Source organism: Equus przewalskii, chromosome 7 (genome assembly GCF_037783145.1).
Source record: "Equus przewalskii isolate Varuska chromosome 7, EquPr2, whole genome shotgun sequence".
Taxonomy (NCBI): Eukaryota; Metazoa; Chordata; class Mammalia; order Perissodactyla; family Equidae; genus Equus; species Equus przewalskii.
Window position 1 is genome coordinate 18354046 of NC_091837.1, and position 24332 is coordinate 18378377.

The following is a 24332-nucleotide window of genomic DNA, read 5'->3' on the forward strand; positions in this document are numbered from 1 at the left end:
AATTTTTACATACACTATATTGTATACGTCTAGCCAATGTCACCTGTCCATTAAGGAAAAAACCTCAATACTTCTCGCTCAAGAGTATTTTCCGTTTAGGTGTCAGACAGAAGCTAACTTATCTGGCTTTAATTTTACATATCTTTACAAGGGCACACATTTCTAGAAGCCCATTTCTTCACTGCCTTCAGAGACAGGAGATATTTTGGGTCTTGGCTGTGCTGATCAAATAACTATTTGACTTGAGCAAGTGACTTGAGCTTGCTGAGCCCCTGTTCTTTACTTATAAAATGGTGAAGGATTGTTTTGCTCAGCACAATACCTTTCTCATTATAAGAGCTCAATAAATGGTTAACTGCTGTTAATATTAGCTAATAGGAGTATTTGATATTACTATTTTTAGAGTTGAACACAACATTGAAAGTCAGTCTAGGGGCCGGCCCAGTAGCACAGTGGTTAAGTTCATGTGCTCTCCTTTGGTGGCCCGGGGCACAGACCTGCACACTGCTCGTCAAGACATGCTATGGAGGCGTCCCACATACAAAATAGAGGGAGATTGGCATAGATCTAGCTCAGGGACAATTTTCCTCAAGCGTAAAGATGAAGATTGGCAACAGATGTTAGCTTAGGGCCAGCCTTTCTCACCAAAAAAACAAACAAAAAAAATCAGTCTATTTACCCAGCTAATTCCGAAATCCCCTTCTACAATATCCTTTTTATGTGGTCATCCATCCTTTCCTTGAATACTTCTGGTTATGTGAGCACACCTTCCAAAAGGAGTTCTTTTCATCTTCAGAGTGTACTCATTGTTAGAAAGAAAGTCTTCCTTATGCTGAGCAGAAATCTGTCCCCTTGTAACTTTCTTTTTCTTAATTCAATTCTATGGGGGTCATGTGTAATTCATCTAATCATACTTCCATGTGGTAGACTGTTTAATGTCTTGGTTCCCTGAGTTAATTTTTTCCCTTGTTTGTGGTTCTTATCATATAATATTGAACCCCAGGCCCACCCCCACCCCATCCCTACCCGCACACCCACCCCTACCCCTGCCCCCACACCCACCATTACCACTGCCACCCTTCCTCCAGTCTTCCAGATATCCTTCTAGTCAGTCCCATTGTCTTCATTTTGATTGCTGCTGGCCCACTTTAAAACTTCATGAGTGTTTCATGGAGTATTGCAGTGGCCTCTTTCATCAATCAGGTTAGGCTCAATTATGCTGCACTATCAAAAGACCTGAAAGATCTTGCTATCTTAAAACAATTGACGTTGATCTCTTGCTGCTGTTGCTTGTGCAGTGTGATTTACTGCAGCACTGCCCTATAGCTTCTTCTCTCCAGGTGGCAGTCGTGTCAGTGGGGTAGCTCCTTCAAAGACTTGCTGGGTTCCTGGTAGAGAGTAAAGAGCAATGGCGAAATATGAAATAGCCCCTTGAAGCTTCTGTTCAGAAGTGGTGTATGGCATTCCTGCTTACATTTCGTTGGCCAGACATTTACCACCAAACTTACAGTCACATGGATGAGAAAGTAGTATCCATCAGCGGAAGGTACCAAAGTTACATGGCCAAGCTTGATGTCAGCAGGACAGGGAGGTAGAGCACATACTTGGGGAAAGGATACAATCTACCATACCTCTTAATGAGGTCTTCTCACTGTTAAGAGTCTGTCCTCCAGACAGGTGCTGGCAATATTACCCAAACACAGATATGCCTCTAAACACAGTTATGGATGGATTTAGACATGTCTTTAAAAACTTTGAGGCATGTTGGCTTCTTTTGGTATTTTCTTCATTTGTAATTTTTTAGTCAGAATTTCAGTATCTGAAGGTTTAGGTCTTCCAAGTTTTATAGTTTTAGATCATGTAGTCGTGCTTATTTTTCCTCTCTTCTGAGAAAGTAAGTGTGCTGCTTGTTTTCTTAATGATTGATTATCCTTTTTTGGCACGATGCCCAGGATGATAAAATACCATTAATTTGGTTTTACTTATGTAGAATCTCTGCTAATTTGAATTGATTCTTCTCCTCCCCCCCGCCCCCGGTTTCTCTCTCTCTCTTTCTAATAATGTACTAGTTCAGATTGTTCTTCATCAGCCTTTGCAATTGAGTGGGATTTTGTTATGTATTTTAATGAACTTCTCAAAGGTTGCACTCTGTATTTTAAGTTTAGGTTGTCTCACACTCCTCATTAATGGAAATGTACTTTGTCTGTGAATAGATTATGGAAAACAAAGGCCTGCAGTCTTTTTTCAGGAGTTTCTTCATTTGGCATTTTTATTATTGCAGGTTTAGTGGCTATTACTCTTATGTTATTATAATTGGTATGGTTTTTATAATATACCATATCCTTCTCACCTATTTCTATCTAAATGAAGTAAGACATTGAGTTGAAAAGCTTTTAAAAATGAAGCCAGGAAATGTCTGCAGTTCATATCACCCAGAGTTTTTATGATGGCCTCAGTGATTTGCACCACATACGGGACTTATGAAAATCTTGCTTTTGTACCTCTGTAGAAATACTTAAAATGTCTGGCATAATGCTGTCAAATTGGCATTATGTGTGCTAGTATACTTTACTTTTCTTAAGTTTTTAGAATAAAACACATAAGCTCATTTTTTTAATTAAGATTATGATAGTTTACAACCTTGTGAAATTTCAGTTGTACATTATTATTAGTCATGTTGTGGGTACACCACTTCACCCTTTGTGCCCTCCCCCCACCTCCCCCTTTCCCCTGGTAACCACCGATCAGTTCTCCTTGTCTATATGTTAACTTCCACCTATGAGTGGAGTCATACAGAGTTCGTCTTTCTCTGTCTGGCTTATTTCGCTTAACATAATACCCTCAGAGTCCATCCATGTTGTTGCGAATGGGATGATTTTGTCCTTTTTTTATGGTTGAGTAGTATTCCATTGTGTATATATACCATATCTTCTTTATCCAGTCATCAGTTGCTGGGCACTTAGGTTGGTTCCACGTCTTGGCTATTGTAAATAATGCTGCGATGAACATAGGGGTGCATGGGACTCTTGAAATGCTGATTTCAGGTTCTTAGGATAGATACCCAGTAGTGGGATGGCTGGGTCATAAGGTATTTCTATTTTTAACCTTTTGAGAAATATCCATACTGTTTTCCATAGTGGCTGCACCAGTTTGCATTCCCACCAACAGTGTACGAGGGTCCCTTTTTCTCCACAACCTCTCCAACATTTGTCACTCTTGGTTTTGGATATTTTTGCCAACCTAATGGGTGTAAGGTGATATCTTAGTGTAGTTTTGATTTGCATTTCCCTGATGATTAGTGATGATGAGCATCTTTTCATGTGTCTATTGGCCATCCTTCTATCTTCTTTGGAGAAATGTCTGTTCATGTCTCCTGCCCATTTTTTGATTGGGTTTTTGATTCTTTGTTGTTGAGCTGTGTGAGTTCTTTATATATTATGGAGATTAACCCTTTGTCGGATAAGTAGCTTGTAAATATTTTTTCCCAATTAGTGGGCTGTTTTTTTGTTTCAATTCTGTTTTCCTTTGCCTTGAAGTAGCTCTTTAGTCTGATGAAATCCCATTTGTTTATTCTTTCTGTTGTTTCCCTCATCTGAGGAGTTATGGTGTCCGAAAAGATTCTTTTGAAACTGATGTCAGACTGTACTGCTTATATTCTCTTTTAGAAGACTTATTGTTTCAGGCCTAATCTTTAGGTCTTTGATCCATTTTGAGTTTATTTTTGTGAATGGTGAAAAAGAATGGTCAATTTTCATTCTTTTACATGTGGCTGTCCAGTTTTCCCAGCACCATTTGTTGAGGAGACTTTCTTTTCTCCATTGTAGGCCCTCAGCTCCGTTGTTGAAGATTAGCTGTCCATAGATGTGTGGTTTTATTTCTGGGCTTTCAATTCTGTTCCATTGATCTGTGCACCTGTTTTTGTACCAGTACCATGCTGTTTTGATTACTGTAGCTTTGTAGTATGTTTTGAAATCAGGGATTGTGATGCCTCCAGCTTTGTTCTTCTTACTCAGGATTGCTTTAGCAATTCGGGGTCTTTTGTTGCCCCACATAAGCTGATTTTGATGAAAAGATTTTTTTCCTCTAAAATACAAATCATTGATTTGTGCACAATAGATTACATGGGTCTTTTGAAGCTGTTTTGCTCTGTCCTGTCCTTGCTCTCTTAGGGAGACTTTAATCTGTGGATATTTTACATGTGTGAAACATAATGACTCTTCAGAGTAGTCCACTGGTGCTGCTTTCCTCATGGATTGTCAGCATATTCACCCCACATTAGTTCATAACACAGCTGTACAGTTGCCTTTGGCCCAAGGCTTCTTGGTTTGCCAAAGAGTTGGTGTTTAGAGTGAAGATACTTATTTGGAAAAGTACAGTAAAAATAACATGAAGAAAATTAGAATTATAATTAGGATAACCACATAGCCATGTGTCTCTTAACGAGGGGGATACGTTCTGAGAAATGCTTCATTATGTGATTGTCATTGTGCAGGCATCATAGAGTGCACTTACACAAACCTAGATGGTATAGTGTACTACACACTGAGGCTCTGTGGTACTAATCTTAGGGGAGCACTGTTGGAATGGAGTCCGCTGTTGACTGAACTGTCATTATGCAGTGTATGACTGTAACATATTTATAAATTACTAGCTTTCAATGTCCTGTTTTGAGATCCAATAGAGGTGATCCTCAGAGGGCAGATGAGCACTGTTCTTGAATGTGGTGGCCCAAAGATTTCAAAATAATAAATATATTCAGTAGAGCATGGTGGTAGGTATAGCCCTAGTTGAAGAAATGATGATAGAACATTGCGACATTGAGAGTCCTTGGGTATAATGTGATAACAGGAGCAGGAAATGAGTAATCAGTAAATCCCTATTTTATTGAATTGTGACAGTGTGCAGTTCTCTAAAGGAAGGAAGAAAATGAATCTTTAGACCAAGGGGCATATGCTTTAAAGTAAGAGACGCTACAAACATTATAGACACAAGTGAATGAAAGTAGATAACTAACTATAAATGTCTAGAGAGAAACATATTCACCCTAAAATTAAAATTAATCAGTTTATATTTCTATGTGTATTTAGTGTTTTTAGGACAGGGAAAGGATCAAGACTTTAAATTTTTAAAAAATTAAATTTTTTGGTTTTGTGGTTGGAGAATGGGATTGGACACTAAAAGTGTGGAACTAGAGGAGAGCTATGGTTGTTTCGAATTGCATTAGAATTGATGTTTCAGGTGAGGCTTAGTGTACCAAAAAGCTAACCTTACCGAGATTTTGGAAAGGATGGAAATAATAGAGTTTGCTTGGCCAGAGGACATAGCATCACCTCAGGCACAGTAGGAGCCCAAAGTCATGAAGATAGAAGGGAGCAGGTGAAAGAGACTTTTTAGCCGCTACATCATAGAGGTTTCTTTTATTTGGTTGGGAATTGGGAGCACTGCAGTTTCTAGGAGGGAGACCTCTTTGCGTATGTGTTTGATATAGATTGGAGTGGTAAGGTAAAGGCTTTGATGCTGGCGAGGCTACTCCGGTATGGACTTGTATACAGTTTAGTCTATCTGAGCAACTCCTTAACTAGGTGGTAACATTAAGGTACAGTTTGGTTAAGGGTGTGGTAGAGGAACACCATCCTTGGACTTTTTAGTCTGTGAAAACTGTCATACCTACCTAATTGGAGTGACACCAAAGGAGCGAGAGCCACTTGTGGTTCCCTTCTAAACTTCTCAACTATCCCATCTGGGAAGTGGCTTGCTGAGTTAGGCTGTGGCTGCTGCTGTTGCTCTTGTAATCATACATGAGGTCTGCCCGTGGCTTTGGGATTAGAGATTGGGGCTTGCCGACTTCCCAGTCAAGTTTCTCTTGTACTTAATTATTTAGAGCCATATGGCATGACACAGAAACATTATGTGTGCACATGCACACAAAACCTGATTTCATTTTCATTTTTCAGCAGCTGTTTCTTTTCTTCTTGAAACAGTGATTTCTGGGAGATGGTAGGGGGCTGGGAATTATTTCTAAAGAGAAATTCTTTCCTAGAACTGTTGCTTAAGGAACGTTTTATAAATCTGGAATCACTTAGTGATCTTGCAAAATAATATTGTACTACTTTACAGAATTATATTATACCTTAATAGTAAGGTGATTTTGAAAATCTCAATGATAGTGACTGGGGTTACTGAGTAGACAACCGGGGTTAACTGGTAATGTATTCTTAGCACTATTGATGATGTTGATTTGAAGTAATTTTCAGCGCATGGAGTATGTCTGCTAGGTTTATTTTTCAAGTTAAATATAAATTTTGTCCCTCAAAAATAATAAAATAAAGGCTAATAGAGTATAAAAAGGGAAAATTATGTTTCTGATATTCTTTAATTTTTATATCTTAGAATTATCTCTCTTAAAAAGATTTCCTTATTTCTGTTCTTCACATATAATAAAAGCATCTGGGCAGAAGTGCTGGTCTTCCAGAACAGTTTTAGTATTTATGTGATTCCCTACATGTTGAGTATGTGCTGTGATTTTAGTCTGGAGTGAGAGGTGATGGGCTATAAAAAAGTGAAACCTGCAGATCTTTTTCCTCAAACATTGTGTGTCTCACTAGCAAGCACACATACACACAAGAAAATTAACAGTATGACACTGTCCATGATTAGTGGTTACAAACAAGAAGAATAACAGTATTATAGTTGAATAAGAAAATACTCCTTGGTGTATAGCATTCATTTCTCAGATATTTATTGAGCACCTACAATATGGAGCAGAATATGAAGCATAGAACATAACAGACATTTATATTTGTTCGATATTGTCAGTGAATAAGATAGATACAGTGCCTGCGCCTAAATTGTGCATAGTTTCTTAGGAGAAAGAAGCCACAGAAATGAATCATTACAACTCAGTGGTGAAAGTGCTGAAATGTAAATGTTAGCATACTGGGCAGGCTGATCTGGGATAGGAAAGATGAAGAGAATTAAGTCAGAGGAGGAAGGGATAGAGTGGGACAAGAAAGGAATTCCAGGCCAAAGCAGGGTTAATAGTGATTAATGGTAATATTTAGTACAGAAGTTCTTAATCTAGGATCTGCTTCAGAGAGTTCACCAATCCTGTGGAATTGTATGCAATGTTTTACTCTTCCACGCATTTTTCAGGAGAAAGAGTCTGTAATAACTTCCATTAGATTATTTTTACCATAGAATCATGACCCCAGAGTGATTGAGAACCAAGGGCTTGGAACCTCAGTATAGTGTCCTGTGGAGCCAGCATAGTCCCAGGTGTCGGTCAGGTGGGAGAACTGCCTTCCTTAGCAAAACATACCCCCTCCTCTCGCCTTTCCTCCAGGGCAAAGTACAAAACGGCAGGTGGAAATACTTTCTGTGCTACCTGGTTGTGTGTGTGTGTGTGGGGGGGGGGGGTGTGGGTGTGTATGTGTAAGTGAGTGAAGTTTGGTTTTTGGACCAGCCAAAGTTGAGACATAGGTGATTGAAGAGTATAGAAATTGATATTGATAATTGCTGACTTCTTTTTACCTGTTTCTTGGGTAAAAAGAAACTTCCCCCTCATACTTACTCATCGTGACATCTAACTGAGCAGTGAATTCTCTATTGGGTTGAGGGGCAGGGCAGAGAAAGGGAGTACAGTACTCAGCACCTTGACTAATTTGGTCCGAACCTTCTCTAAGGTACTTGATGACTTTGCTGACTTTCTGCCACATCACTGCTGACATGACTGTGACTGCTCGCTTATGCAGAGATAAGGCAATTGCAAATCCACTACTTAGAAAACTGAGTAAAACATTACCTCATCCAGTGCAATTCTGTGTTCTTATGTTTTCCTTTCAATGAGTAGGAAATCACTGAGCACATGGAAACTAATTAGCAGTTGAAAATCACGTAAGTCATTTATGACTCTCGTTTGGAACCAGATGGTTTCAGATTGAAGGATCGGTAGTTTCCATGACTGTTCTGTGTATTAGTGATAACCTTTTGTTGACATTGCCTGACAAAGAAGTGTGATCTACAGCGGAAACTCCAGGAGATCCATTAGCACAGAGAGTTAGACTCTCAGATAGCGTTTTCCTTAGCTTTTTTGCCTTTTGCCTTTGTCCTTGAGTGGTCTTGGCTCAGTGCTGCTCCTCCACCCCTCAACCCCAAGTTTCTTTGTTCTGGAATGAAACCAGCAGGTAGAATTTGTGACTTTTACTTCATAGAAGGACAAGGGTTTTGAAACAAACTTTATACATTGTCCTCTTTAGTCAGAGAGATTTTGTCTATTTATCTTGTATATTATACTGTCTCAAGCCTTGGATTTTTTTCCTATCCATAAACTGTAAATTCCTCTTGTTTTCTCTGTTACTGAATAAATGATTCTTTTGAATTCTGACCTTCAAGACATATATGAAGGAATGAATACTTTATTTACAGTGATATTTATTAAGGGAGGTATTTATTAAGGGAGGATATGTCAGTAGAAGTGTTTAGTGTTTGATGTGATTCTGTACCTGTTACATGCCCTATTGCTTTTCTTCTAAGAATTATCACCAGATATACCTTCAATTTAACAACATCATTTGGAGATTAAAGAAACGTTAAATAGACCCATCAATTACAGGATGCATCTGGATTTTAAGAAAGAGGAAAGAATTGAGGAAATATGATAGCATAGGAGTCCATTTATGGTAATAGTTCAGTGTCTTGGCTCTGTGATCAGATATACCTGGGCTTAATCCCAGTTCTGCTGTTCATTAGCTGTGTGACCTTGTCTAGGTGACATTCTCACTCCGCCTCAGCTGCTTCATGTATAAAAATTGACATTGTAGCCACAACTAGAAGGACCCACAACGAAGAATATACAACTATGTACTGGGGGGCTTTGGGGAGAAAAAGGAAAAAAATAAAATCTTTAAAGAAAAAATTGACATTGTAACGTCTATCTCCTATAATTCTTACAAGAATTAAATGATATGCTGTGCCTGGTAATCAAATGTGATGATGGTGGTCGTAGTGATTCTAGTACTGGATATTGGTGGTGTTACTGAAGGAAGGAACCTGATATCAAACACTGGAGCTTTTCAGTGGAAATATCTGTATATGTAGTCTAGCAAAAAATACAATTAAGTGTCTTTGATAGGGGATAAACTGTGGCAATACTTTTTCAGTTTTGCTGCTTGGTGCTTTTACCTTTTTGGGTATTCCATATTTCATATTCTACCTTTAATGGAGTCACATAGTCTTTAACCTGAAAAGCAAGTGAACTCTGAAAGCAATTTTAGGAAAACAGATGAGGTTGCTTTGAAAATGATTTCCTTCATTATAAACAGGAAGATTGTTGTAGAAATTCATTATCAAAATAAAACCAGTTGATGACAGTGCCTTTTTGATGTAACAGTGATCCAGATTGGCTCTGCCCATAGTGAGTTAAATTGTAGCCAACAGAAACTATTGCCATTTACTAACCCAACTAATCTCTAATGAGTTGGGTGAAGGCTTGAATTGTTTCCATGCTCCTTGTTGGTGTGGAAATGATAGAGGCAAAAGCCATGTGCAGAATTGCCTGAATATTGAATAAAGAATTGTTATTCCTCTCTTTCACTGATAGGTAGAACCTTGTGTAGAATTACACCCAGCTTTCTTACAGCTTTTCTTACAAAATATGTCATCTCATTGAATAATGTTAGTGATTACTGTATTTTATCAATTTCAGTATGCACCTTTTCTCTCATATTTGAATATTTTTAAAATCAGGCATACTCCTTACAGATGATGGCATCTCACAATTGGCCAGATCACAATTATGATATAGTTGTCATTTGCCTGCACACAAGTGAAATTGGTCATAGCTGTCTATATTGTTGTCACTTCATTTGAATTGTGTGTATTTTTGGTATTATACGAGTTGAGTTTAATTGCCACTTAACATGTCTTCAGAAAGGTTACTCTGTGATTTGACATTGAAACAGTGTGCGAGAAACGGCATGGAAACACAAGTGAGGCACAACTTAGGAGGAAAGCAAATATTTGTTACTGAAGAAATTATTGCAATTCCTTGTTTTCTTACAAAGCCGTAACCAAGAGCTTTAGCTTACCTACTAACGGAAAATACCTTAGTAGAAGAGGCTATGCTATGTTTTTGTTACTGAGATCCTTGCTAAAGAATTGCCTATCACATGCCAAGCAAGGAAGAGCCAGCATTAAAACTTGCAAAATGGCTTGCAGTGACTTGGAAGAATATCTCTGAAGTACTCTTAAGAAATGCTGCCTGCATTCCCACCATTCTTGATGACACAAGAATTAAAATAATGCAGTAGTGTGATTGGATTTGAAGTAATTGAAAAGTGTAAAACATTTCAGGAATAGATCAACCAATCAATTTTGCTTCATTTTTTTACATGTGCAGGAATAATATGTCATAAAACTGTATGCCTGAAGTCAGAAAGTTCTTTCAGTAAGTATAACAAAAAAATTTTAAGTGATAAGAAAACATTTTGACAGTTTAATTGGTGATGTTTTTATTTTCAATGGTGTATCTCACCTGTGATTGTTGACTCAGTGACTTGCTAAGTTGTATTAAAACTGTAAAAGTAATTCTGGGTGTAATTACTGTAGGTGCCTAATGGATAAGAACTTCGTTAGGATTGGGAAGTGGTTTGTCCGACCCTATGAAAAGGATGAAAAGCCCGTCAACAAAAGGTGAGTCATTTTAACACTCTTGTTTTTTGATTTCTTTTACTTGACCATGACTATCTTTGGGGAAGAGGTGGGTGGGAGAAGCAGCTTATTTATTTATTTTCTAATAATGTTATTAAATACTGTATTATTAAATTTTTGTGGAATATTAAAAATTGCACTAGAAAGATGATTGTCCATAACCCATGTCTAAGCCCAGTATTACCACACTATTAGGAAATGAAATGTTCTATTTTGTTGTTTTCGTTATCCTTCTTTATCTTTCTTCCTTAAAGAGTTATATGGCATAACTTTAAAAACAGTCAAGTGAATTCAGGTAGTGACAGCTTTTATAGAACTGATTGATGAGCTTTCAAAGTCAGTCAACACATCTTTGACAGTAGTCAAACCAGGACCGTGGATTTCTTCTCTAAACAATCCTAAACTTTTAACCATCATTTATTATAAACATGGCTTTAAAGGCATTCCTCAATATTAAACAAGCATAGAGTTTTAGATCAATAAACAAGAATCAAAAACCAAAACCCTCAGGGCTAGCTCTGTGGTGTGGTGGTGAAGTTTGCGTGCTCTGCTTTGACGGCCCGCGTTCACTGGTTTGGATCCCAGGTGCAGACAGATACCACTTGTCAGCTGTGCTGTGGTGGCAACCCACAAACAGAATAGAGGAGGATTGGCATGGATGTTAGCTCAGGGCTAATCTTCCTCAACCAAAGAAGAAAAGAGGAAGATTGGTGGCAGATGTTAGCTAAGGGCGAATCTTCCTCAGCAAAAAAACCCAAAACCCTCAAAGTTGAATATTTACCTCACTTACCTCTGAACACAGCATAGACTTAATTAGTATCATAAGTTGATGGAGACTGTTTCATTTCAGGAGAGCAGGGTACACTGTCTTGATCCTATTTTACTGTCTGTGAACTTGTCCTAAGCTAGGGATCCCAGCTCCAGGATGCAAATAAGAGCTCTTGAAGCCTTATATGGTAGGCTTGTGCTTAGATCTTTTACGTACTTTGCCAGAATTTCAACTGGAACTCCTGTCTCTTTTGGAACCTTTACTTTCTTAAGTTCCCTGTTCCTACCAGAGAGTTAATTAGCAGCCTTCTCTCCAACCTGTATTTCTTAAAGCTTTGATGAAGTGGTTGTGGATTCTCCTCATTAACCAAACGTAATTTATGAAAATTGGCATTTCTTTTTTCAAATCAGACAAATTAGGGAATGGCTTTTTTTTGCCAAATCGCTATGAAATTCCTTGTAATATTTTCCCTTTTTAGTACATTTAAAATCCTTTAGGATTTATAAAAAATTCTATTTCAATAAAACGTAGGTATTATGTACAGTATGTTCCTCATAGTGATGTTTCAGTCAATGACAGCCCGCATATGCGACGGTGGTCCCGTGAGATTAGCACCATAGAGCCTGGGTGTGTAGTATCCCTGTCGTTAAGCGACACCTGACTGCATGTTCTTGTTTGCCTGAAAGGGGTGCTAATGCTTTTAGGAAGGTCCGAGTTTGCGTGGGTGTGCAAAAGCGTGATTTTGTTGACAAGTGCTCTGATTGATGGAAGAGGAATTTCTTTTCTTTTATTTATATTTGGTTTAACCTAATGCATATGTCTCATGGATTTTTTTTTTTTTAATCTTAGTGTTCTCCTTAAATTTACAGAGGACTTAGGTTTTCTTAGTGGCTGAAGTTTTGGTTTTTGTGTTTATGAGTCTGAATGGTTAACTACAGAGCTACTTTACCACAGTGATCTTTACCATTCTTAGTTTGCCTCTCCATGCTTAGTGTGCATTCTCACAGCTGGTCACCAGTGGACTAACTGAGCCAGTCCTAAAACTTTTGATCAACACATAACAGGCATTTGTGTGATTGATTTGATAGGAATTTGAGGATGAAGAGGAAATGTAGAAATAAAATAGGAATTGAAGGAGTAGAAATTGGTATTTTAATAGTAAAAAATAATGTTTAAAAGTCAAATGTAGTTATCTATTTTATGAAGAGTTTGTATATCTTTACACTTCATTTTGATCCCAAAAGTCTTGTTAAGTTTAGCAAACCAGATGAAATAATACCTGTAATATATTTGGAAATTTGATTTTGTATGACTAGGAGGCTACTGATTTCCGAGAATGAAATTGAATTATTTTATTATTTTTAGACTTTATACTCATGATTGAATGTAGAACTTTGTTTTCTTGTAGTGTAGAAATGTTAGTGATTTTGAAAAAATATTTTAGAAGACATTAACAAAAATTTTAAATCAAAGATTAAATTTAAAAAGTTGGCATTTGCTATAGTCAACTTTTTTAGTTGTCATGACTTTTCTACTTTTATTCTCTGAGTGGAAAATAGAACCTCTTTTGGGATGTTGGAACAAGATCCTAGTGGCGAAGTCATTTTGGATGGACAGGGTGATGCTATGGAGGAGGGCATTTAGAATTAGAAGATGTGTGGTCACATCCCATATCTCTCTTTACAAGTTGCTTGCTTTTGGACAAGTTGTGTAGTTTTTTCTGGACTCAAAACTTTCGTTTTTTGCTGCTATTGAGTTGATATTGGTAATTACTATCTTAGAAGGTTATTGTGAAGATTAAATGAGATAATTTGTGTGGCTAGTTTATAATTTAGTTGAGAAAAACCAAAAATAAATTTTCTTTAATCTTAATTTTGTTTTGTGTGCATATCAATTTAGTGACCAATGGAGAGGAAAATTTGCTGCCCAGTGCTAAACAAATTGTAGGTACAAATTAATGTTTTTAGGAATGCTCTTATTTGACACCATTAGATACAAATAAAAGGAATATATTTTCAAGAATAGTATTCTAAGTATAAAGTAATACTAACATATGATACATTTGTTCAATAATTTGAAAATACAACCTAACACACTGCATATTTTATGTAGCTAAAGTTATCCCAATAGTGGGGACAAATGAATATATTGATGAATAGGTTTCACATGTTGGAGTAATAGCGTGTAATTTCTTGAGCTATAATTTCTCTCTGTATTGATAGCAGAATGAAACCATTTGCTCATGAAGTCTTAAAAAGGTGTTAATATTTGATAAGAGATGATGCTAAGGATAATTTTAGAAAAGTTATTGTGTGTGTGTGTGTATATATATATATATATATATGTATTTGACCAGGCAGGCCCAGAAACATAAAATAAATTTATTCATATAATGTTTTTCCTATAGTAAGATGTCTTTTCTTACTCATATCCTTGGGAATGTGTTAAATGGGGAAGAAAACTTCAGCTTTATCCCACAGAATTGTGACAACTAACATCAAACATAACAGAATTGCTGGTTTCTAAAGTATGTTGAACTTGAAAAAGCCTTTGCTTCCAGAATATGATTAAAAACAAACCAGTGAAAAATATATTCTTCTAAAATAATTTAGAAATTATTCAAATCACAGAGGTTCTTTCTATTGGAAAGGTATTCGTTTTCTACTTTAATCTAGTTGCAGCCCACATTTGATTACCTCAGAATTTGAAGTCTGTATTCTTTAGTCTTTGAATGCCATTTTTAGCAAACAGTTTGGACCTTTGATGTTTTCTGGTATCAGGTGTTACAGTAGCTGAGTTAACACAAAGACCAAGCTGCTGGTGCATCTTCTGGATTAATTAGCCATCTCTTCCTCATGGGCAAATCTGCCCTGCTCTTGGATGATACTCCAGATAGCCTCACATATTTTCAGATATTCTGATTACTTTTGTGTGTGCTGTCAGCTGATACATGTGCGCATGTGCACACACAGAGAATTGGAAATACCTTATTTTGACTGCTTTTATACTGTTTCATTTGGAACTTTTCTCTACTCTTAAGTCTAGAATTCTTTCTCTCTTTTTTTTTTTCCTGCTTTGTCTCCCCAAACCCCCCTGTACGTAGTTGTATATCTTAGTTGCAGGTCCTTCTAGTTGTGGGATGTGGGACACCACCTCAGCGTGGCCTGACGAATGGTGCCATGTCCGCGCCCAGGATCTGAATCCTGGGCCACCGCAGCAGAGGGCGCAAACTTAACCACTCGGCCACGGAGCCGGCCCCTAGAATTATTTCTTTTTTTATGTTCTTATGCTACCTAACATACATATTGAAGAAATACCCATGCCTTTTGGTTTTAATGGTAAAAAATGGATTTTGTATAACTGATGAAATATTTGGATGTAGGAGACTATTTTTTAGTGCTTTAAAATTTCCCTTCCCTCTGTTTCCTCACCCTCCCCTCTCTTTCCCCCTCTCACTTTTCTCCCCGTCCTCCTCTTTCCTGTCCTCTCCTTGTTTTAGCCCAGTCATCTGTGTTTCCTTCTAGAGATGCAAAGATGAACAGACAGGGAAAGAGATCCCTCCTGGAGAGGGTAAGCTGACTTGTAAACAGATACTTCTAGTGTGAAAGGTCAAGGGAATCTCTTCCTAGTGCAGAAAAATAAGATTATAGTGGTAACTTTTCAGTTTTCCTCATAAATTTACTTTGCATATGTGGTGCCTTTTGTGACTTATATGTTAATAAGGACTAGTTATGGGAAATCCATAAGAGAATATTAATGGAACACTTTGGACTTACCATGCATAATAGTTTTACAGCATTTTTTTGGTAAATCTATAAAATATATAGTCATTTTCTGCTAGTTTAGCTGATGGAAGATATATCAAGAGATATTATATATTTCGTCACTTGAGTATATTTGAAAACTGTGCAAAGTGAGAAGAGGGATGAAGTTAGGGTCCTGGGGAGCGTCAGCATTTACAGGACGGGCAGAGGAGGAGGAACCCGTAAAGGAGACTAAGAAAGGCCAATGGGCAATGAGAACCAGGAGGAGTGGTGTCACTAAGACCATGGATTGTTTCGGGATCAGTCAGCTGTGTGTGCCATGGAGGCCATGTAAAATGCATACTAAAGGAGCTATTGCATTTGGCAGTTATGTAGTCGTGGTGACTACAACATGAGCAGCTTCACTGGAGTGAATTTCAGATTGTAGTAGTTTGAGTTACAAATGGGAGTTGTAATGAAGATACTGAATGTAGAGTTCTTGCTGTATTTGTTACAGGTAGCTGCAAAGTGAAAATCTGTTGCATGTAGGAAGGAAGAGACAAACATTTAATAAGAGCCTGTGGTAAAATTAAGTGATAACTCTCTATGGTTTTTAAAAGGGTCTGTCATATACCAGGCTTTGTACTTTCATAAACATGATGCATAGAAGAGAGAATGTTAAATTGAAGGACCAGTTGAATCAGAGGTGATGACAGTTAAACAGCTATATGTTTTCCAGGTAGCCCTTTTTGTTTTTTTTTTGTTCTTTCTCTTCTTTTTCCTTAATAACCAAAAAGAAACTATCACCATTAATTTTTAGTTTTCATTTTTGCTCTTGGTGGTCTAAGAAGTATACAATAAAAACTTATATCCTCAACATCAATAATTCATTTTCTTATTTTAAAATAAAATATATTTAAATATATACTGTCTGCTTTCAAGAAGGATTTGAAACACTTTACAGTAAGAGATATACCTTGTTTTTAACATACTAGAGAGGTTGGGTAAATATCATTTTTGTAATTCCTTTTTTTATTCCTGATAGAGGACTAAAACTAAGCTGAAAACAAAGCTCTCCTTGTTGGCCAGACCATCCATGCAGAAATATGGACGATCTTCCATTAACTATTTGACTTTGTGGGACTTACTGAATCCCTCTGGACTTTAGTTTTAGCATTTATTATTTCTAGCTGCCTTGTCTTTCATCTTCCAGATTCTCTGATTCTAGGAAAATTTTAAATCTAGACATGTCCACATGTATCTCTTTCCTTCTTTCTTTCCGTGTGTGTGTGTAAGGGGGGTGTGTGTATGCGTATATGTATCTGTATGTATTTTTACTTCTTTCTTTCTCTACCACCAGGAGCATATTGTCTTCATTGTGTTTGGTTTTGCTTCAAGCAGAAAGTAACTCCTTTATCCACCAATCCAAGGGATTTGCTATTATTCTTCCAAAGGGTATAAAATTTTAAAGAACATGTCTGGAGAAAGAGATTGTGTTAACTTCAGTAATGATGTTCATAGTCATATTAGGAAGAGGGGAGAGGAAATTTTAGGTACCAAGTGGGAGTTAATTTGACGTGTCCTTTAGTTTTATAACATAGCTGACCACCTATTTAAACTTGGCTTAAGATGTCTTAGCTCAAGGCCACTTCCCTTGTGGGAAAAAAGTCAACTAAAGGGTCAGGACCTGAATGAGTAGAGGTTCAAATTATTAACATTTTGGTAGTGTGAAGGAAGTACTGTTCAATTTGGTCATGTCTCTTGTCTCATTTAGGATGTCAGTCATAGTATGTCTCTCTGATCATGTAAACCTTATGGACTTAGTCTAAGCACCATAGAAGTATATCATAGTATATCGACTAGATTATTCTCATAGATTAATGAAACTGATTTCTCTGGAAATTAACTGCTTTTTAAATTGAGTACTTATATGTCTCCTGCCTTGTAAATGTAGCTTAATTCAAGGTACTTTGCTGAAGTGTCTTAGAGTTTAGAAAAAGCATAAAAATATATATACCTGGAAGGTAATTTCCACTCATAATTTCTCATGGCATATCAATAGTATGTGGGAAATTTTTATGGCAGGGTAAAAACAGACATGTCTAAGGGAAATGACTGCTCCTATTTTTATTATAGTACTATTTTTTTTTCATTAACACATCTATTATGTCATTATTTACAAAATGAGACTTTGTAGACTATTTGTGAAGGAGATAGGGGGACATTTTCTTAATTTTAAATTGGAAAATTTCAGCCACACTAAGCATAAATTAGTTCTCCAGAATGGCTCAAAAATATGAGGCTCTTGAGATTATCTATAATTTCTTGTTATAGTCTACTATATATCTCTACTACCTAGATTATTAATATTTAATTTAATTATTAATTAAAAGGTATAATATTATCATGACACATTTAGGTAAACCATTGGTTTTCTAATAAATGGTTGTTTAAAAGATATCATGCTTTTCACCTCCATTTAGTTTTGATGTAATTATAGTCAAGATGTAGTGAAAATCATTACGGCATGGACATAAAAGAAGACAGATTCTGAAAGAAGCACTAAGACTAAAAATAATTGGCTAATGTGTATGTTATTTTTGATATGGTAATTTTCCCACAATTTCTCTTGGATCTTTTTTATCATTTCCATTTCTCACTTGAGATTTTCTATTTTTCTTATTCATTATGAGCGCATTTTGTTTTATGTCCTTAAGCATAATTACAATAATTGCTGTAAAATCTTGGGTAATAAATAAAATGTCTGGATTATCTCCAGTGGGTTGTCTTTTCTCTTGTTTATGGGGTAGGTTTTGCTGTTTCTTCATCTGCTAAATCATTTTGAATTATATTTTGGGTATTGTAAATGATATAAAGACTCTGGATTCTGTTATATTTCTCTGAAGAATATTGATGTAGTTGTTTTTGCTTTTTTTAAGCAGATAGTTAACTTTAGTTGTACTCAAAACTCCAAACTCTTTGCTTCCTGTGTTGGGTAGCAGGTAAAATCTCTTGACTGTTGTTAGCCTATAGTTTCTCAACCTCAGGACTCCTGACATTATGGGCTGGATATTGTTTGTTATAGGGGACTGTCTGGTGCATTGTAGCATGCTTGGCACCATTTCTGGCCTCTAACTACACGATGCCAGTAGCACCCTCCTCCTTCAGTTGTGACAACCCAGAATGTCTTCAGATATTGCCAGATGTCCCGTGGGAGGCCAAATTGCCCCTGATTGAGAAGCACTGATTTAGTCTTAGCTGGGCTAGGTCTGCCAGGCACATAATTCACCCAGAGACTTGAGCAGAGTTCTTATCTTTGACTCCTCTTCTTTCCAGGGTTTCCTTTCTCATTTCCTGGACGTGGTGGGTTTTTTTTAACCTAATCCTTTGGTTCTTTAAGCCAGTAAGACTGGAGGTGGGGTTTCTGTCAGTTTTAGCTATCCTGTGTGGTTCAGTTGGCCCTCATGCTAAAAGTTGTGTCAAAACAAAAGACAAAAACAACAACAACAAAAGGGAAACCGTCAGTGCCTGCATTTGGTAACTTAGTATTGTAGCAGATTTTAATACTTTCCTCTGAATTGATGCTTGTTCCTTTTTGGAGGGAGAGCGGTGTTGGTTTGGAAGGAGCTGCTTTGTTAGTACCTGAAGAGGAACCTGGGGAGTGTTTGAAGAGGAAACTTCACATGGCTTTGATGCCCTGCTGTAGGCTGTGCTTCATTTAGATTGACATTGTTTGTCTATTAAAATGGGATTGTTCAGCCTCTGGGGCTGACTCACTTTGTGGTAGGAGACTTTCATTTTAATATTTTACTTAATTGATTAAAGAAATGATACCTATTTTCTCAGTGATTCCAGTGTTTGATGTGAATTTTTCTTGATTTATTAATGACTTTGTACTGTATACTGTTTTAAGGTGTTAATGTTTATAGATTCAGCCCCCAAATTTATAAACATTAAATGTGTTTTTAAAAATTTAAAGGCATGAAAGATCTTCATTATTTCTCTTCTGAGTTGGCATTTGTATAAAGCCTTGTTCTGAGACATTCTTAAAACATTATAAAAATGTTCCTATGCAGTTCTTATTAATTTCCTTTAGGGAATGAGGTAGGATGAGAAATGAGAGGAGAGTAAGAGGAAGGAAAGTCCAGGAGGCGACAAGGGCAAAGAACGAACCAAATAGAGTCCTCTACTTAAAATTACTGAGCCTAGATTTGCTTTTTTTGTAGAATGGAGATTGTTTTTAAGATGGTTTAGGATTAAATAAGATAGCATACGTAAAGTGGCTAGCACAGAACCTAACATGTGGTGGTGGTTGTAATGGTGCTTGGTTGCGCTAGTAGTGGAGGTGGTGATATTAAATTTGCATCTGAGGACCTCTCAATAGAGTGTGATAATATACTTCATTTAGGGTTTTATTAGCAGTTGTATAAGGTTGCAGTATAATAGCTTAATATTTATGGTTAAAGAATATGGCAAGATGTGAGTGCTAAGGTGAAATTAACTTCTGTAACTGTGAAGCCTCCTTGCTGTTGTAGCTTCATATCTGGTCTTCTGCCTGTCTGGGTCTTCTGACTTGGAGTTTTTCCTGTTTCTAGTCACTCTGCCCTGTATGTGGTTTTGTTATACTACTTTAGGTGAGACTCTCTCCCATATAAGAACATAATATGGAGTCACTTGTGTTTAGGATGTTACCTAAACTTTGTTTGGCATACCTGGTCCCCAGTAGAAGCCTCTTTGTCCAGCCAGAGTTGCCCTTCACGATCCTAGTATAGTCTAGAGTCCTTTTCTCTCTTCTTCTCCTTCTTTTTCCCCCACTCTTCTGTCTTACCTTGCAACTCAAGTTAACTTTGATCTCTCTTCTTTGAGCTGCTTCCCTGAGGCAACTTTTCTAGCTGTCTTTTCCTGACATTTTACTTCTAAATTTATTAATAGCATGTTGTTACTACTACTCTTGTTTTTTGTTTTTATTTTTTAAAATTTTATTCTTCTCTTGAATTTGTACTGAGGAAGATGAGAATTTAATCTCCTTCCTCCTTTGCTCATTCCTACATTATTCCTAAATTGAATCTTTAAAAGAGAATCATACTTTGGTATCCAGTGTGCATGATTATTTTTCCTTTTGTTCTCTTCAACGTCTGTTACAATTTCTAGTACAAAGGGTATTTCAGGTTTGGTTGAACTGAATGGAGCATACTTCTTTCCGTTGTTAATCTATTTAGTTTACTCTAGGATCAAAATGGAAAATGAGGTCTTACAAGTCATCTAACATAAAATATTGAGTTATGTCATAAAACAGAAACATTATCTTTACCATTGTTATCTTAAATCCTTTAAAATATTATATGTTATAAATGTGTTAAAATCTTCGATTCTTCTCATTATCAGTTTTACATGAGTTTTTCCTCAGCATTCTTTATTATCGAATGATTGGTTTGTTCAAGTTTTACATTTGAGCATTTGGGCTCTTTGTGATGGTTCCTTTAGTTCAAGTATTCCTAGTAGGAAGGATATGTTACCCTGTTGGACTTTGTCCCCCGTTGCTGGCCGGTGAGTTGCAATTCTTGTTAGTAGAAACAGCTTCAACACATTTTGAGATCTTAACATGCCTTATAGAAAGAAGGAGGCCTTTCTGGTTGGTTGCACACAGTAGAGTCTAGAGAGAACGTTGTTGGGCACTATTTGAAGGATTATTACGTACCACTGAAATTGACAAGTATCATTTACAAAGTGGTGTCTGGTACTGAGAGTGTAAGAAAACAAAGGAACCCCTTAGTATGTATATTTGAAGACAGTTGGCTAAAGTATTTCTGTGTTAGCTGAGATTAAAAGAAAATAACGATAGAGGTTAAGTTTCACTTAAAGAAAAAATTGGACTATAAACTGGAGAATTTTGAGCTTTATTTCAGTGGTCTTAAAGCATTATATCAATTTCAGTGTAGCGCACTGCCTCCCCTCCTTTGTTTCTTATTTATAATTTCAAAATCTAGAATTTAGGCTTTATGTCAGAGTATGGTGTACATCTCTGAAATAAATAACTTACTTTTGTAAATATTTTTGGCTTTACAGGGCATATGGTCTCTGTCAAAACTGGTCAAGTCTGACATTGTTCTATGAAAGAAACTGTAGGCAGTATGTAAGCAAATGGGCAAGATTGTTCCAATGAAACTTTATTGACAAAAAAATAGGTGACAGGATGGAATTGGCCCTGGGCCTCACTTTGCTTCCCTCTGCCCTTAAGAGGAAAATTGCTGTCCAGATAGGTTAAGTGATTAGCTGAGATCCACACAGCTAAAAAGTGGAGGATTCACAGCAGAGCATTTTAATTCTTGTGTTAATTCACTAAAATGTACATATCTGAAAATGTCTTCAACAGACAAGCCCTCTAAGTAATTATTTTATCCTATTTAAATTATTAGTTGGAATGATAAATACATGTATATAGTATAGAATTTAAACAGCACAAAATAGTATAGATAGAAAAGTCTCTTCTCCGCTCCTTGCCCAGTTAGCCACGTTCTCTTCTAGCATTAAATCCTAGTATCAGTTTCTTTTTATCTTTCCAGATATTACTTTATGCAGACATATGCAAGTGTATATGTATGTATTTCCCTTTTCTGTACAGATAGTGTATTGAATGGTATACATACTCTACCCATTGTTGCATTGCTTTATTTTACTTAACGGATAGTGATGATATGTTGAAGATCTCTCCAAATATATGCAGATAGGACTATGAACTATTTGAAAGCAAAAACATGCATTATATTCACTCTGAACATTTGTTCGATCAGATGTGCTGATTTCAGAGTTTATTTGTTATCTATATTCTGTGAGTCGCTTTTCTAACGATAGTTTTTTTGTGTTTTTTTAAAATGATCTTACTTTGACATTTGGTGGACATGAGTAAAATAACTTGACAAAGTTCTGCCAAAGAACGTTAGTAGTATTAGGAAGGTAACATAAACACTTGAAGCAGTTAGAGGTAAGACACGGTGTCTAATTAGTGTCTTGGTTTGTGAAATAATCAGTGCTAGAGGTGAAAACTGGGAGATACTGATGGGGGTTCTAGTGGAGGGGAAAGATTCATGAAGTTAAATGTGTTTTGACAGACCTCAGATTTGGGTGCCTTGGGGTAGAATCATCGAGAGAAAAACAGCAATAACAACAAGTGACAATGGTGTCTCCAGGAGAGAGTTGGCCCACTGGAGAGCAAGTGTGTGCATAGCAGCAAGGAAGATGTGAGAGAGAACTTGTAGTACCAGGACTCCCGTGTGGTCCAGAGAGTTACATAGAAATTCTTTTACATCTCTTTCTCTCTGCCTAGGGCCCAAGATGTGTAAAAGACGGTGCATTAATTGCCTTGTAGGGTCTGCATGTGACTGAAGTCGTGTGCGTGTACTCAGAAACACCTGCAGACGGTCTAGGTGTTGTTAGTGGTGGAGAGCTGCCACGAGTGAATTCTGCTTCTGGGCAGTGTACTGCCTTATGCCATAGTGGTTTTTTGGTGAACAGATGTGGGCAAAAAGTATGCTCTGGGAATCCAAAGCATGTAGCATCAATATACCAAGTTTAGAACCCTGATAAAGTTCTGAAGTATTGAAGCTTAGATGAATTGTGATAGTTTCTGAGGATAGAGACGTACCTTGTTCTAGTAATGACTAAAAAATTAAAATAGTTGCTCGTTAGAATTTCAGAATTGCAAAATCCAGAACCACAGATAAGCATTATCTTGAGAGTTAAAGATTTTTAAAAAGCTTAAGAGAAAAAAAAAAACAACCTCAGAAAAGTCAAGGCTTCTTTGAGGGCCCACTCCAAACTGGCCTCTAAATTATGGCGATTCATGCGTAGACTTTTCGTCTTGCTCTTGACTCCTTGCTTCTGTAGATTTCGTTAACATGGCATGGTTTTTAGTTATTGTCTTTTGTATTATTTTATTTTGTCTCCTGCCAAGGATTTTGGCATTTACAGTCTGCAGGCTCTTACCTCTTATGTTAACTTTTTTGAAGGTAGAGTTGATCTCCCATTATTGCAATTGAGAAGCACCTAAAACCTGTGAGAGTGTTAACCTGAATGTCTTTATAGTGCTCACTTGTGCCACTATAGCCTTTCCATGTGGGTTTAATCAGTTGGCATCTGCTTCAAGTTTGAGGGAAAGGCACCAGCAGAAAGGCAGTCATGCTTCCTGGAGCCCACAGTACAGGTTTGGATGTGTGCTGAAAGCCCAGTTCAAATGAGAGGATAAAAAGCAAGTATGTTAGAGATACTCGGTAGCACTGCTTCAAGTTGGAAGGAAAGAGAGTTAGTATTTCTGAGTTAGGACTGACATTTATTGGGATACTCTGCTAAATGCTTTACATAAATTATTTTCAGTATTCACTACATACCTGGAGCTTTGTGTTATTTGGTTTTACAGATGAGAAAATGGAGATCTAGAGAATTTCAGTAACACAGAGGTAGAAAGTGCTAGAGCTAAGAGCGCATTTGCTAGCAGGGCAGGACCTTTATGCATACTGCTTGTTAGGTACTTGGTGTCTTGTCGTTCCTCACAGCAGTCTGTTAAATTAGTGATAGTTCTCGTTTTACTTAAAGGAATTGAGACATGGAGAAATAAGTAAGTAACTTGCCCAGGGTCCCACTGCTACCGAGACAGAGCTAATCAGTTTGCTTCCAAGGCTCTTGCCCTTGATCTCAGCAAGCAAATAATCAGTACTGTCTTCCTCTGAAAAATGAAAAAGGGAGAGAAAGTGAAAATGTAGAGGCTCAATGTTAAGTGTGAAATAATAAAGAACAAACAACTAAAATTAGCTCCTGGGCTAGAAAGTCTTACTGCAAACAATGGAAAAACTATTTGTGGAGACCAGACAGAAAGAAGACTGCAGAGATGGCAGTGTTCAAGACTTTGAAGGAGATTCCTAATCATGCTTTTCCGTTAGGAACCTTGCTTGCACAGTGAAGCCCCAAGTAGGGTATTTGAATGCATATTTAGGAGGAAGAAAGAAGTTCCCATCCTTGCACCTTCTCCCAGTTAATAGGCAATGGTCAGGGCACCTGTCCTAAGGGGCTGAGCTGGAAGCTCCTCTGTCAAGGGCCCCCTTGTGTAGTCATGTGGTTTG

At 37.0% G+C, this 24332-nt stretch overlaps 1 protein-coding gene across 3 annotated transcripts in view; it reads left to right on the plus strand.

The window, feature by feature from the left end:
• MED13L (mediator complex subunit 13L) overlaps window positions 1-24332 on the plus strand; it is a 277333-nt gene that overhangs the window by 142003 nt on the left and 110998 nt on the right. For all 3 annotated transcript variants that reach the window (XM_070627182.1, XM_070627184.1, XM_070627183.1), the window contains one exon: window positions 10606-10689. In XM_070627182.1, coding sequence (XP_070483283.1) covers window positions 10606-10689 — 84 coding nt within the window. The remainder of the gene's footprint in view (window positions 1-10605; window positions 10690-24332) is intronic.